The sequence below is a fragment of the Schistocerca nitens genome, chromosome 8 (genome assembly GCF_023898315.1).
Source record: "Schistocerca nitens isolate TAMUIC-IGC-003100 chromosome 8, iqSchNite1.1, whole genome shotgun sequence".
Taxonomy (NCBI): Eukaryota; Metazoa; Arthropoda; class Insecta; order Orthoptera; family Acrididae; genus Schistocerca; species Schistocerca nitens.
In genome coordinates this window covers 541,045,688-541,061,622 of record NC_064621.1, presented here as the reverse complement: position 1 = coordinate 541,061,622, position 15,935 = coordinate 541,045,688, and the positions used below count along the sequence as shown (strand labels likewise).

Sequence of the window (15,935 nt, the reverse complement as noted above, 5' to 3'; positions counted from 1 at the left end):
TTCGAAACGTGGTTTGTTAAAGAAAGCATGAATATACTGTTTAGTATCTTAAACAAACTGATTATATTAACCATACAAAACACTTAATTTGCATTAGTGTATGAAATATTACTGTATCTCATTGCCCTATTAGAACCCCTCGGAGAGCATTAAAGATAAACACCAGTCCTAATTGCCTGATTGTAAAGTGACCTGTTTCCAAATTACATACAAAAATAACCACTATTTCAGTCTACATATAATTCAAAAATGATGCTTTGCTGATTAACATTGTTCTTATGTGAAAAACACAATATAAATGTGAAATTAATACTGTAACTAATTGAAAGAAATGTAGCACGTGGTCAGGATGTACCAGTAAACCTATCATTATAAAATTACTACAACAATTTAAATAGAACATATAAATAAAGCAAGTTAATTGAATCTCCGATATATGTTAGCACTAAAATTCAGGCACTAGTTGATTTGTTAAAAACAAATTTAGAAATGTAATTGTTACCTGTAACATAATTAGTCAGAAAATGTTATATTAACTCGTAACTAAGTTGAAAATAGGTTCACCTTGTTCAGCACTGAGATTGCTAAAAATTTACAATGTGTATCTCATATTCGGTTTAACTTTTAATTGTGATTTTACATAAAATTGTAATTTTCATTGTAGGTAATTGTTAACAAAAGTATAAATAGAGGTCACGCAGGTGCCTTGGGGCACTCGTTTTTTGGCTAGGGTTGCGATCAAATGTATTGTAGGCTCACTCTTTCGTTGATTGTTGTGATCTCTGTGTCATTTGATGTCAACTTTGGGTACATGTGATGTAACCGGTACAGTTCACCAGGCTCAGACACCAGAGTCCTGGAAATATATTGGTGTTAAAACTGCACTGTACTTTGGAATTTATTTGGGAGTCTTCCGCAATCCTTTTCATAGGCTGCACAACGAGACGAATCCAGGAATTTTACAACACCCAGAGAACTAAACAACTTTCACTGTTGGTAGAATTGACGTGAAAACAGCAGCACATCGACTGGGCATTTCACTCAAAAGTCAAAACATTTGCAACGCGGAGGTGGGAAAATATAAACATCTCATGTAGCAATTTTCTGTATTTCTCTGGTTTTCTTGCACTTCGTGACCTATGTGGCACTTATTATAACAACATTCCAGTTGTAGCCTGTTACTTGTAATTAATAGTTTAGTCCATCTCTAATTGGAAGATTTCTTGGACACAACTGACACAATATAAAATTAGATAATGGTCAAACTTCTTTAGTCAAATAGTGTTCATGATGTGTACAGCCACAGTTAGAGAGAATTTTATCACCAGTGACAGGTGAAGGAAACCAGATTTTTTAAATTGTTGCTTGGATAAGACAGCTGACAATGCCTTAGTTATTAATTAATTGAAGAAATTAAATAACTTTCAATTTGAGGGTGAAGCACCAAATGTTTTTTGTTTATAGGTTCAATAAAATCAAATAAGTAACTGCTGTATGAGCTGTCATTTCAACATTACACATTACACCTCTAGTGAAGAGGAGAATTTGTTGAGTGGAACACACAGCCTGGTATAAATGGTTCTTTGTGCTAAGTTATTGGCCCAGCTGACTGTAAATTAGAAGAGAAAATTATACACATCAGCAATGGCTGGTTTTGGCATGAAGTTTACAGTTCAAGGTGAATAAATTGCATTGTATCACTAACACAAGGTTTTCTGTTTTCATGAAAACATGACTACTGGCATATCATATGACACAATATTGTAGAAAAGGCTTCTGTAGCAAATCAATGCAGATTTTGAAAGTTTTTGATAATGTTAAGCCATAATCATGCAACATTTTTTGAGAGAATAAACTGCCATTTGACTGTATATTACTGTATTTATCTTCTGTACTATCTAGATTTTATCTTTTATCCCATTATCAAGTACAATGTTACAAGTTCTTAGACTAGTAACATGATCACGGTCTAAGAACATTGTACCTGATAATGGGATAAAAGCTGAAATCTGGATGTACAGAAGATAAATGTAATAATACACAGTCAAATGGTGATTTATACTCTCAAAAAATGCAGAATTTCAGTCAGGACATAGACCCACCTGATTGAAAACTAAATATTTAACGATTTCTCAATGAGTCTCTGTTAAATTGCTTGTGTCAGGAGGGTGAACTCGCGTTCCTGCTCTGGTCACCGGCCTGACTTTTGTTCTTTGTTGTTAGGATTAGTGAAAGAAGCTTCTCTAACAACAATGCTGGATAAATTAAGAGACCACATCACAGTTACAGTAAACTCACTCAGTGGTACAATAAGTTTATCATCAGATGGAATGGTTCAGTTACTGATTGGATGTTATCTGTGCAGCCAAAGGGGGCATATTGATGCCCATAAACTGTCATATCAGTATAATCAAATATAAGTTAAATCGTGTCTTGTATTATGTATAGCTCATTAAATACAAAAGTACGAACTGAGACTATAATTTTGAATAACCCTGTGTATTATTTTCTGTCATTTAATATCCAAATTTATATTTATCAATATAAAATGTGATTTCTGATGAGGAACGGGTCCACAGCCTTAGTGTAATTACTGAATGAAGTCATACTATACATGGTTGTTGAAAATATTTACTGTGACTGCAATTTCAACATAATGTTAAAGCCCTTGCTACAACATTAAACTGAAACTTTGTTCCAGCAGCTCACAACTTAATGGTGAAGAGTGGGCTTTAACACCCCACAATACTCAACTGATAAAATGTTGAAATTTTAATCACAATAAATATTTTTAAGTCATATTTTTTTTGTCTGATTTTGGAATTTTTATCATTAGACATCCATAAGCCTGAATCTTAGATATTAATAATTTACACACAACCTGTACACATTTATTCATTAATGAAAGTATTACAATAATGAAGTACATTTTGTTGTCATAGGCCACAAAAATCACTTTTAGTCTTTATAAAGACAGAATTATTGCATTTATTTTGTTAATTCGTAGTGTCCTCCAAGGGGAAAGATCCTTTGCTTTGTCGAGGCAATATAAGAAAACTAGTCCAAGAACAAATATTACTCAGTCTGTGCTTACAAAATGTGAGATCAAAGAGCACTGCTGCACTGTGTATACCAATGGAACCACACAACAGTTTCACACACAACTACACCTTTCTGCAACACATGCCACAACCTGAGTGAATAAGACAACCTGTCTGTCAGTACCCAAACAGTCACATTTCAATTACGATATTCTGCTATGCTACAATTCTCTTGAGAGCTTCCTGAAGTTTCTTACGAGCACTTGCAACACGCTCCTCTTGGCGTTTGATATCTTCATCTGCAATGGTTACAGCCTGCAAGAAATTGAAGCACATTAAGTAATAATGTTACTTGAAGTTAGTTATGTATGACAATAATGAAGTTCAGAGTCTAATGTATCAACAAAAATAATTTTTCAAATTATAACATAATTGGATAGATAAAGGATCCACTCACAAATTGGTGGCAGAAGAAAACACAATTCTTCAAATTTTGTGTGTGTTTTTCCCTGCCGTTGATTGGTGAGCAGATTTTTGTATCTATCAAATTATATAATAAAGTTCAGAGTCTGTAATAATTAATCAATATTTATATCTTAAAACAAAGATGATGTGACTTACCGAACGAAAGTGCTGGCAGGTCGATGGACACACAAACCAACACAAACACACACACAAAATTCAAGCTTTCGCAACAAACTGTTGCCTCATCAGGAAAGAGGGAAGGAGAGGGAAAGACGAAAGGATGTGGGTTTTAAGGGAGAGGGTAAGGAGTCATTCCAATCCCGGGAGCGGAAAGACTTACCTTAGGGGGAAAATGTGTGGATGTGTGTGTGTGTGAGTGTATACCCGTCCTTTTTTCCCCCTAAGGTAAGTCTTTCCGCTCCCGGGATTGGAATGACTCCTTACCCTCTCCCTTAAAACCCGCATCCTTTTGTCTTTCCCTCTCCTTCCCTCTTTCCTGATGAGGCAACAGTTTGTTGCGAAAGCTTGAATTTTGTGTGTATGTTTGTGTTTGTTTGTGTGTCCATCGACCTGCCAGTGCTTTCGTTCGGTAAGTCACATAATCTTTGTTTTTAGATATATTTTTCCCACGTGGAATGTTTCCCTCTGTTATATTAATCAATATTTAGTAATATAACTGTTCTGTTGTTCTGGGAAGAAATTGCTGACTAAAAATGTATTAATACAGGTTTCATAATATTCTTGTAGTGGATTGAATGACACATCATCACTACGAATTTTATACTTCTCTTAACAATAAACTTTTTTGATGGGACAGGAAATACTTGATTAATTGTGTGTTGCCCCTATGTGGAATGAATGAAGTATGGTCTATGTACATCGGGTGTATTGGAGACAGACCAAAGTTAATTTAATTTGTGCCATTCATAAAATATTTATAGTGTTAGATCAATATTAATTTGTAAATGATTTTTAGGCCCACAATGACTTTTACTATGGAAAAATTGGCTGACACTTTATTATGAAGATACAAAGAACAACAGAATTCATCAAGAATACACTTCTTAAACAAAAAAACTGAACAGCTACATCTGGAAAAAAAATGGATTTTGTGCCTGCATTCTGGCAGTTAATAAGGTTATGGAAACAAGCTGACTGCTATTTTATGAGCCCATTGTAACTACAAGGAAAATACATTATCAATATCATTAGTATAAAAAAGTATCTCAAATGAAAGAGATGCCTTAACCTATAAATGGGATTCAAGGAAGTGACAGTACCCAGAGACCAAGGATGAAAAAAATTCCCTTGCTAAACTAGAGTAGGTCAATGACTTAATTTGAAATCCCTGCTCCCCCAATGTTGTTTCACAGCCATCAAAAATTAATCAAAAGATGCCAGAGTTTGCTGTGGCTGTCTTATTTGAATGAAATGGTTTATTTGTCACTAATGGACCAATTTTGGCCACATGGTTATTATCAACTGCTGTAGTAAGCGGTACATATGAGCGAGAGAGAATAAGACAGAGAGAGAGATATGCTTACTAATTCACCTCAATTTGTGATACTAATGTGCAAAAATGTACCTGCACAAGGGGTTGCTCAGGGTTGAGAAATACACCAGGATTTTTGTCTAGAACAGTTCGAGATCCTGTCTGACCAGTAACAGGTTGAGCAGAAACATGTAGTGCTGTTGCAACTGACTGCAGCAACGTCTCATCACCAACATGTGGGCCCACTGGTCGAAGCGCACGAGGCAGCTCCATAGCATCGAACTCTGTACCGTCGAGATCACATGCACGAAGCCCCTCTAAGCGTTTTTCCCAGAACAGCTGAAAAAATTACATTTATAATGAAACATGTAACAAATCATGTATCAAATTGTATGTGTTAAGTTAACAAACAACAATTGTTCCTAATGAGATTATTCACTACTTCCTACAGCTTAATTTTCAAAAAGAAGAAAACCATGTATTTTTTGTACTAAACACTAATTTCTGTTTTTTTTTTTTTTTTTTTTTTTAAATTAAGATGAAACTAATTCTTCACATGGTAACTGGTACTTCATTTTACTTAAAAATACAGGTTTATTTGTAATAACTTCTTAGTCTGCAGTCAATCTCTTGGAACTGCCTAGTAAATTGTGCAACACCAGAATCATCAAACAAGACATCACACTATTGTCAAATGCAAATGTTTGCCACAGCCTTGATACTCATGTTACTGTTTAAATATTAGGAAACTATGACACACAGGAGAGACACCTGCCTACTAATTCGTGAAAGGCGAACAACTGACAAGTGCAAATCCCTCTTCTGTCTCAAATAACTATGACACAAATTTTTTTATTCACAAATGATAACAATAAAATTTTAAAGTAATGCTCATAGGCTCTGCAGGAGAACTGAAAGATCTGGGAATGAATCCCTACTTCAGGCTGTTCCAGTTGGCACAATCACATGTGAGCACCTGTCAGCTCGTACCCAGGCAGCTGCAGGTAGTATAAGCTACCTGGCGCAGAGTTCTATTGATATGTGTTACGAGTGCGTGCGAATCACCTGGATGTGAGTGTTTGGCAAGACCAGCATCGTAATGTAGACCAAATCTGTTAGTCAGTGCTCGTGGTAAAATCACAGGACAGACATCATTATGTCTATCAGGGGAAGTGCAAATTGTGCACCGTTTTCAGAGGAATGACAATATTTTAAGCTGGCTGTAGTTTTAATAACAAACATATATGCTTAAAGGTGCAGTGCTTAAAGTGGAGAGTAGTTTTTTTTAAATTGATGAAAAGCAGCATAACAACCAGATTAGGAATTTCAAATCAAAGGTCAGACACACCAGTGTCAATTTATAACATGCTGGTACAGATTGCCTAGCTACAGTTAAAACTTATGGACCTGCAATGTGACAGGCAGTTGAGTGATAAGTCATGTAGATTCATATAAAATTTTCTTCAACTTGAATTTACACAACTTCATAAAGTTGCAGTTACGATTGTCATTGTTGGGACCAACATACTTGTGCAAACAACATTTTTCTGCAATGAAGAAAACAAAATTAACCTACAGAATCTCATTGACAGACTTCAATTTAAAAGTGCATCTTCAAATCAACAGTGCTCAGAAAGTGGTGCCAGACATTAATGCTTTAGTGAAAAGCAAAATAAGCAGTATTCATTGAGACGCAATGTTTCTATTTCTAATGTTTAAATAAAATAGTCATCACAAGATATATGTTGATGCCAACTGAAACTTTTTCCACAAATGTCATTCATTATAAGGCTGCAGCAGTTGTAACAAATATCACATTTCCTACTTAGCCGACCTTTTCTATGCCTCATCAATTAAAAGATATGTAAACTTCATTGCATTGTCATCTCTCATCAATATAACAGATTAAGGAAATAAATTTGCCACAAAAAGGCATTAATTAGCCAACGTGAAGTGGTAGATCTCCTTAGAACTACTAGCGGTCATAGAACAGACTCTTTGAACAGTTTCTTCTGCTGAGCTGCAATGTGGAGCATACTTCTACAGTGTACAGGAAGCCCAAGAATGAGCAAAATGTTTTGAAGAAAGTGCTGCAGCTAGACAGTCTAAGCCATCATTTAGGGAAAAATTTAGGGGCAGCATAGCAGACTGCCAGCATATTCGAATCAGATGCAAGTTATAGAGCACCTATACCCTTTATTTAAGGACTTTACAAAAGAGGCCCATGTAATACCACTGGATGGGTCAGTAAATAATTTGAACAGGGACATAGCATATGAAATCGGAGGTGATCTAGAAAAGTCAACACTCGCTGCCTTGTGGCACCAATGTACACTCTGTCAAGCTGTTCCAGCATTATGATTGAGCACACCTTAACGGAGGAATGAGGCAGGTTAATGTGAGGTTTGAAATGTCATTGACGGCAGTTGATTTCACACTTACTGTGCTGTTGCCAACAGGGGCAGGGTTTCACTAGGCATGAGCAATGCCTACACAGGAAATGGAAGGGAGGATTTGTACAGCTAATTAGTGAACGTAAGAGTGGTTCTCTGGCCACACATAGGTAACTGTTGTTACGGCCAGGAGAACTGGGTTCTTTTTGGAATACATCAAGGCAACGTGTTTCTCTCCTTGAAGACAGTCTCCAACAGTTAAAAGAAATTGCTATTACTTATTCACAGGATAGATGCTGACAAGCTAAATGGCACACTTACAAGATGGCATAAAGAAAAAGAAAACACTGGGACTACATCAAACATTTCACAGACTTAACAATTCTTCACCAAAACTTGCACTCAGTAAAAATTAAAATACAGCATTTTGACACTGAGCTTTGATATTTGATCTGTATAGTAGTAAAGAATAATTACTGCATGTACAGAGACAATCAAACAATCATTCTTCCTGTGCTCCATAAGTGAATGGAACAGAAAGAAACCCTAATAACTGGTACCATGGGACGTATGCCCTGCCATGCACCTCACGGTGGTTCACAGATTATAGATGTAGATGTAGTAAAAGTCACAGAACACTGGTGCAGAGACGAAAAAATGCAATGTGTAGTATTATTACTGGATGAAAGGCCAGACTCTTACTTTAGGACTTCTTTGCTGGTAGCATATCATCTATGTATGTCAGAAATGAACACATTTTAAACTGAGACATGACCTTTGTACAGTTGGTGAAAAAACACTTCCAAATATCACCTACTGAATTAACAGAGTTTGACTTCAAAAAGAAATTCATCATTTCATATTTGTATCAATCACATAGTGCTAAAACATTTTTTAAAGTCTGTTAAATTGCCCAGTGCCAATACTTAAATTCAAATTTTCAGCAAAAACAGAAAACTCTTTAGGAAGTTCTCCCAGAAATTCGTGATGCTGTTGAAGCACTCAAAACAACAAACCAAGAGTGGAAGACTCCATCACAACTGTGATCTGCACTTGCTTTTTGAGAACATTTGAAAACCAAAAGAGTCCAGACGAGTGATAATAGAATAAATTTGTTTGCCACATGAAAGGAAACAAACAAAATATCAACAATTACAGAGTAATGTCACTTCTGCCAGTAGCATACAAAGTATTATAAAAATTTCTCCTGAGCAGAGGTGAAAAATTTTTAGACAAACAACAGGGTGGTTTTTGAAAGGGGAAGATCCTGCACAGAATACGTGCACACATGTGGGAAATCTTATGGGACTGCTAAGGTCATCAGTCCCTAAGTTGACAAACTACTCAACCTAAATTATCCTAAGGACAAACACACACACCCATGCCCGAGGGAGGACTCGAACCTCCGCCAGAATCACTGCGCAGAATAGATTTTTAACTTCAAAATCAGCAATTTTCCATAGAATGTTAACAACTAAACACATGAAGCATTTGGTTCTGCAGACAGGGAAACAATAGATAAAATCATCAAATAATAAGGCATTAAAGCAAAACTAGCTAGCATAATTCATGAAACTATGAAAAATACAGGGTGTTTCAAAATGAATATGTGGGTTTTAAGGCTTTGTAGACGAATTACATTCGCCTTACAATTATAAATAATACACCAAATGAAAGAGAAACAAAAACAGTTTTTCTTACAATTATTCAGTGTGAACACCGATCACACATCGAGTCAATAGGCGAGTTGTTCTGAAATCTTGATCAATGTGTCAACACTGTTTCTAAAGTCAGACAGATCAGCTGGTATCAGCTTGCGCCCAATCCACAGGTCGGATACAACACTGTTCAACCAGTCACGCTCTGAGTTATGCCAGTGAGGCAGAGCACCATCTTGCTCCCATATAAAGATGTGTTGTTCAATTTCTTCCCATTGAGGCACGGGCCATAGCTGTAGCACATCAAGGTAAGAAACATTAGTTACAATTGATTCACCAAAAAAGAAAGGCCCATAAACTATCTGCGGGGATATTTCTTGGGGTTAAGCGTGAAAGACTTGCACTTGTTCAACACGTTCCCATTGCGCACAGGTATACAAACAAAACCATCTGAGTTGCTCTTTCATTTGGTGTATTATTTATGATTGTAAGTGGAATGTAATAAATGCTACAATGCCTTAAAATCGGTATGTTCATTTTGATACACCCTGTATAGTATCTAAAGTTAAATTTATGAGAGAAGTATTTCAGTCATTTGAAATAACGACTGGTGGTAGGCAATATGTCAGCTTATCATCTATACTTTTAATTGCATTTTAGTGCAAATACTAAAGATCTGGAATTTTGAGCTAAAAAATAACAAAACTTAACCAATAATTCTGTGAAGGAAATAAAATGGCTTTTGTGAACAATTTTGCTACTTTCAGAAAATCTGACAGTAGTAGTTACTCAAATAAATATTTTGGAAAAAAGTAAATAACAGAGTAACTCTCAAAATCTCAGATGAAAACTCTAAGTTCTTGAGAAATGTAACACATGCTCCAAAATACATACAAACACAAATGGGTGAAATGTTGTTGTTGTGGTCTTCAGTCCTGAGACTGGTTTGATGCAGCTCTCCATGCTAATCAATCCTGTGCAAGCTTCTTCATCTCCCAGTACATACTGCAGCCTACATCCTTCTGAATCTGCTTAGTGTATTCATCTCTTGGTCTCCCTCTACGATTTTTACCCTCCACTCTGCCCTCCAATACTAAATTGGTGCTCCCTTGATGCCTCAGAACATGTCCTACCAACCGATCCCTTCTTCTAGTCAAGTTGTGCCACTAACTTCTCTTCTCCCCAATCCTATTCAATACCTCCTCATTAGTTACGTGATCTACCCATCTAATCTTCAGCATTCTCCTGTAGCACCACATTTCGAAAGCTTCTATTCTCTTCTTGTCCAAACCACTTATCATCCACGTTTCACTTCCATACATGGCTACACTCCATACAAATACTTTTAGAAACGAATTCCTGACACCTAAATCTATACTTGATGTTAATACTTCAGAAACGCTTTCCTTGCCATTGTCAGTCTACATTTTATATCATCTCTACTTCGACCATCATCAGTTATTTTGCTCCCCAAATAGCAAAACTCCTTTACTACTTTACGTGTCTCATTTCTTAATCTAATGCCCTCAGCATCACCCGATTTAATTCGACTACATTCCATTAGCCTACTTTTGCTTTTGTTAATGTTCATCTTATATCCTCCTATCAATACACTGTCCATTCTGTTCAACTGCTCTTCCAAGTCCTTTGCTGTCTCTGACAGAATTACAATGTCATCGGCGGACCTCAAAGTTTTTATTTCTTCTCCATGGATTTTAATACCTACACCAAATTTTTCTTTTGTTTCCTTTACTGCTTGCTCAATATACAGATTGAATTTCGGCGAGAGGCTACAACCTTGTCTCACTCCCTTCCCAACCACTGCTCCCCTTTCATACCCCTCAACTCTTATAACTGCCATCTGGTTTCTGTACAAATTGTAAATATCCTTTTGCTCCCTGTATTTTACTCCTGCCACCTTCAGAATTTGAAAGAGAGTATTCCAGTCAACATTGTCAAAAGCTTTCTCTAAGTCTACAAATGCTAGAATCATAGGTCTGCCTTTCCTTAATCTGTTTTCTAAGACAAGTCGTAGGGTCAGTATTGCCAAATGTGTTCCACTATTTCTACGGAATCCAAACTGATCTTCCCCGAGGTCCGCTTCTACCAGTTTTTCCATTCGTCTGTAAAGAATTCGCGTTAGTATTTTGCAGCCATGACTTATTAAACTGATAGTTCGGTAATTTTCACATCTGTCAACACCTTCTTTCTTTGGGATTGGAATTATTATATTCTACTTGAAATTTGAGGGTATTCCACCTGTCTCATACATCTTGCTCACCAGATGGTAGAGGTTTGTCAGGACTGGCTCCCCCAAGGCTGTCAGTAGTTCTAATGGAATGTTGTCTACTCCGGGGGCCTTGTTTCGACTCAGGTCTTTCACAGCTCTGTCAAACTCTTCACGCAGTATCATATCTCCCATTTTATCTTCATCTACATCCTCTTCCATTTCCATAACATTGTCCTAAAGTACATCGCCCTAGTATAGACCGTCTATATACTCCTTCCACCTTTCTGCTTTCCCTTCTTTGCTTAGAACTGGGTTTCCATCTGAGCTCTTGATATTCAAACAAGTGATTCTCTTTTCTCCAAAGGTCTCTCAAATTTTCCTGTAGGCAGTATCTATCTTACCCCTAGTGATATGCACCTCTACATCCTTACATTTGTCCTCTAGCCATCCCTGCTTAGCCATTTTGCATTTCCAGTCGATCTAATTTTTGAGACGTTTGTATTCCTTTTTGCCTGCTTCATTTACTGCATTTTGATATTTTCTCCTTTCATCAATTAAATTTAATATTTCTTCTGTTACCCCAGGATTTCTATTAGCCCTCATCTTTTTACCTACTTGATCCTCGGCTGCCTTCACTATTTCAACCCTCAAAGCTACCCATTTTTCTTCTACTGTATTTCTTTCCCCCATTCCTGTCAGTTGTTCCCTTATGCTCTCCCTGAAACTCTGTACAACCTCTGGTTTAGTCATTTTATACAGGTCCCATCTCCTTAAATTCCCACCTTTCTACAGTTTCTTCAGTTTTAATCTACAGTTCATAACCAATAGATTGTGGTCAGAATCCACATTTGCCCCTGGAAATGTCTTACAGTTTAAAACCTGGTTCCTAAATTTCTGTCTTACCATTATATAATCTATCTGATACCTTCTAGTATCTCCAGGCATTTTCCATGTATACAACCTCCTTTCATGATTCTTGAACCAAGTGTTAGCTATGATTAAGTTATGCTGCATGCAAAATTCTACCAGGCGGCTTCCTCTTTCATTTCTTCCCCCCCCCCCCCCAAAATGGGGAAATAGTATTAGTAAATTCAAATTCTTGAATAGAATAGACCAGAGAAATTTACAATAGATGAAAAAATTAATAGTATGGAAACAGCCTACAACAAGAAATGCACATTTACAAAAATATAACTGAAATACTATATCACAGTGGTAAGGCCAGAATGTTTTTATGCATGTGAATGCTGAACAAACAATAAGGTGAACAGAATAAAGGTACTTGAAAGATGGGTTATTAGAAAAATAATGAGTGAACAAAAAAACTGCAGATGGTAAAAGATGAGAATTAATAAACTCTATAAAAACAGAGAAAACATAAAAAGTAATGGCAAAACAAAGATTAAGCTCCTTTGATTATCTCAACCGAATAAATGAGAACAAGCTAATAAAACAAATATGCCTCCATTTACGAAAAAAGAAATCAAGAACGGCATGGATAACAGAAATATGAAAAGGGCTACAATAAAAAAAAAAAAAAAAAAAAGGAATTGGAAATAACAGAATGAAATCTTTTTAAGAATAAAATTCTGAATTTAGAAAGTTTTTGAAGAGGAAGGAAAAAGAAATTTGGCACAATGTGGACAGAAGAAAGGAAAGACAGCATTAGGACAAGTTGACAGAGTGCTGGTAAAACAGGAAACAACAAAGAAAGAAGGATGAGGTTGTTACATGACCCTAGTTGGTCAATACAAAGATAACAAAAGAGGTGCAATTAATGGCTAGTTCTGTTTGCTGCTGAGAGATAGGGTACAAGAGTAGAGATAATCAAATGTCAAGTGGAACACTTATCAGAACCAAATTGCCTTAATACAAGACTTCATCATTGTGGAATATAAGAATCAACACTGAAATGACTTTCCCAATAATGTTAGTCTTGAGGAAACAATTCTCTTTGCAGATGACAGCATCATATAGACTAAAAAAAAAATACAGCCAGTGCCTTTTGGTTACATACTATTTGAACACACATTTACTGCTAAGCCATGGAATTCTTTTCTGGATGCTAAGCTGTGTAGTTCTTTACTGGGAAACAAATGTATAACCAAATATATTAATCTGGCTCACTATAAATATCTGTTCAAAACACTGGGTATTTTAAAAAATGGCTCTGAGCACTATGGGACTTAACATCTGAGGTCATCAGTCCCCTAGAACTTAGAACTAATTAAACCTAACTAACCTAAGGACATCACACACATCCAGGCCCGAGGCAGGATTCGAACCTGCGACCGTAGCGGTCACGTGGTTCCAGACTGAAGCACCTAGAACCGCACGGCCACACCAGCCGGCGGGTATTTTAACTACACAACTTCAGTAAATTTACCTATCAGTCATATGCATAAAAAAATATGATAATTACAGCACAAACAGTTGTGTCCTTGGTCATGGAGCAAGACCTAATTGAATTTACATGGAAGTAAAAACAAAGCTCAAAAACAGCATTTTCTGCCAAGCAATCAAATAGCACAATAAACTGCAGAAAGATACTTAAGATATTACATGAAACAAACTTCTTAAAAGGTGGTTAAAAAGTGCCTGTTATGCAATATGTTGGACACATTGAAGGCTTAGATAAAAAAGTGTAGAAGTTTGATAAAAAATGTAACATAAATAATAATTAAATGTCTGCCATTTCATGACATACTTTTGCACTATAATGATCTTTTTCCCCCTTTTTCTCCAGAAAACCCTACGACCAATCTCTGCAATGGATAATACAATGTCTTCTCTTTCCAATCTAAAACATACAACACGTTAAGGGTTGGGGGAGAGGGGGTGGGGGTACTGTGTCAGCTTTTTAGGCATGCAAATGCTAAGTTGTAGTATACAAAATAGAAACCAATCATCGCAGTCCTGAGTCAGGTGATATGGTGGATATGCTATGTGTAATACATGCAGTGATTGATATTGAGAAATTTAACATTGTAGCACTAGCAATCTACATAATGAAATAACTACTACTTTGTAATAATGTATAAACAAAACAACATTCTACACAAGGGCTAAACGGAACAAAGTTGTGCTACTCCTAACAAATGGGACTTGAATACAAGAGGATGTGGTGTCTAATTCTCACCTGGCTATCCTGGGTTAGTTTTTCAAAGTTCACCTAAATTACTTCAGGCATACACAGAGTGGGGATGATTCCTACTATAGAACACAGTTTACTATCTGTCCATCTTTGTCAAACCAGAGTTGCATGTATGTAAATGCTTGCATATATTCAAAAAGGTCAAACAAATGCATTCTATCAGAAGGCCCACATTATGATTCCTCGAACAGGCTGCTGACTAAGTGGTGGTAAAGAGAGAGAGAGAGAGAGAGAGAGAGAGAGAGAGAGAGAGAGAGAAGGAAGGAAGGAAAGATTACAGTATAATGCCCTGTCAATGATTCCAGTTGGTCAAGCTTCACAGTGGTCACTATGGTTCTGGACTGAAAAAGTGGACTTACTGCTCAGAAAACCAATAGTGCCAGATATTCCGCCAGCCACAATAGATAGCAAAATTAATGTACTTACCTAAACTCACAACCCTCTACAACCAATGTGCTCCTGTAGGTATAATCTCAGTAAGAGAAGCTCATACTCCTTGGCTGACAAGTGCGTTCACCTCAAATGATGGAAAGGGATGCTTCTATCAGATATTTCTAGTCAAATTTGAAGCCTAGATACTAACAATAATAAAGAAATCTGCAAATCACAGAAAAGCAATTTGTTTATACTGCCAAAATTGGACACACTTGCTCCACTGTATGCAGCAATGAGATCTCCTTAATTGTATGGAAAAAAATTGTGTATACGTTCCAGCTGAATGAATTTCCTTCAGCATCAGCCAAACCCAATGTTGTACAGAACTATTACCACAAGATCTCCGCCCCCCCCCCCCCCCCTTCCTTTCAGGACTCTCCTGTAAACACCACAGCAATAACACTGCACTAATTAAGGTAACTGATATCTGAAACATGCCGTAGGTGACTATGGGGCCACAATGTTGGAAATATTAGGACTTCAAGAAGGCACTCAACACCACAGACTTTAATACACTTCTCAGAAAAATACAACAGCTAAAATTTTCAGGTAAGGTACTAAAGTGATCCGACAGCTTACTGAGAAGCAGAAAGAAACGTATTGTCTGTGAAAATAACATGTTGTCTGGGAAGCAAGTTACTTCTAAGTGCCAGAGCGGGGCCTGATAATTTTCTCTGTTTGTCATCAGTTCTGTTCCACAAATATTGTTTCTGTGCTGATAACTGCCAGCTTTACCTATGTGCCAGACTTGAAGCCATAAACACTACCATTGTCTAAATAAATGGCCCTCTAGAAGTTTCAAAACACACTTCCACAGTAAGTTAAATGTAAATCTGTGGAATCACTCATTCTGTCATACCTCCACAGTTGCAATGTAATCAAATATGGAATGAGTAGTGAAGGCTCCTGGCGGTTAGAACCAGCCATGTGTGGTTGCTTGCATTACACCTGTAGCATCCATCTGTTTCCTCATCTCACTGTTTCAGATGTAGAATTACGATGTCTTTGGCCAGACAAGCTAAATGATTACCATATGCTCTGTTTACTTTACCAGCTCCTTAGGGTGG

The 15,935-nt window shown here is 36.7% G+C and overlaps 1 protein-coding gene across 4 annotated transcripts in view; it reads right to left on the bottom strand.

The window, feature by feature from the left end:
- Positions 1 to 2,855: 2,855 nt before the first annotated feature.
- The window catches only part of LOC126199172 (methyl-CpG-binding domain protein 3), a 39,063-nt gene continuing 25,983 nt past the window's right edge, over positions 2,856 to 15,935 (bottom strand). For all 4 annotated transcript variants that reach the window (XM_049935931.1, XM_049935933.1, XM_049935934.1 and 1 more), the window contains 2 exons: positions 5,092 to 5,337; positions 2,856 to 3,356 (listed from right to left, as the gene is read on the bottom strand). In XM_049935931.1, coding sequence (XP_049791888.1) covers positions 3,258 to 3,356; positions 5,092 to 5,337 — 345 coding nt within the window. In that variant the 3' untranslated portion in view covers positions 2,856 to 3,257. The remainder of the gene's footprint in view (positions 3,357 to 5,091; positions 5,338 to 15,935) is intronic.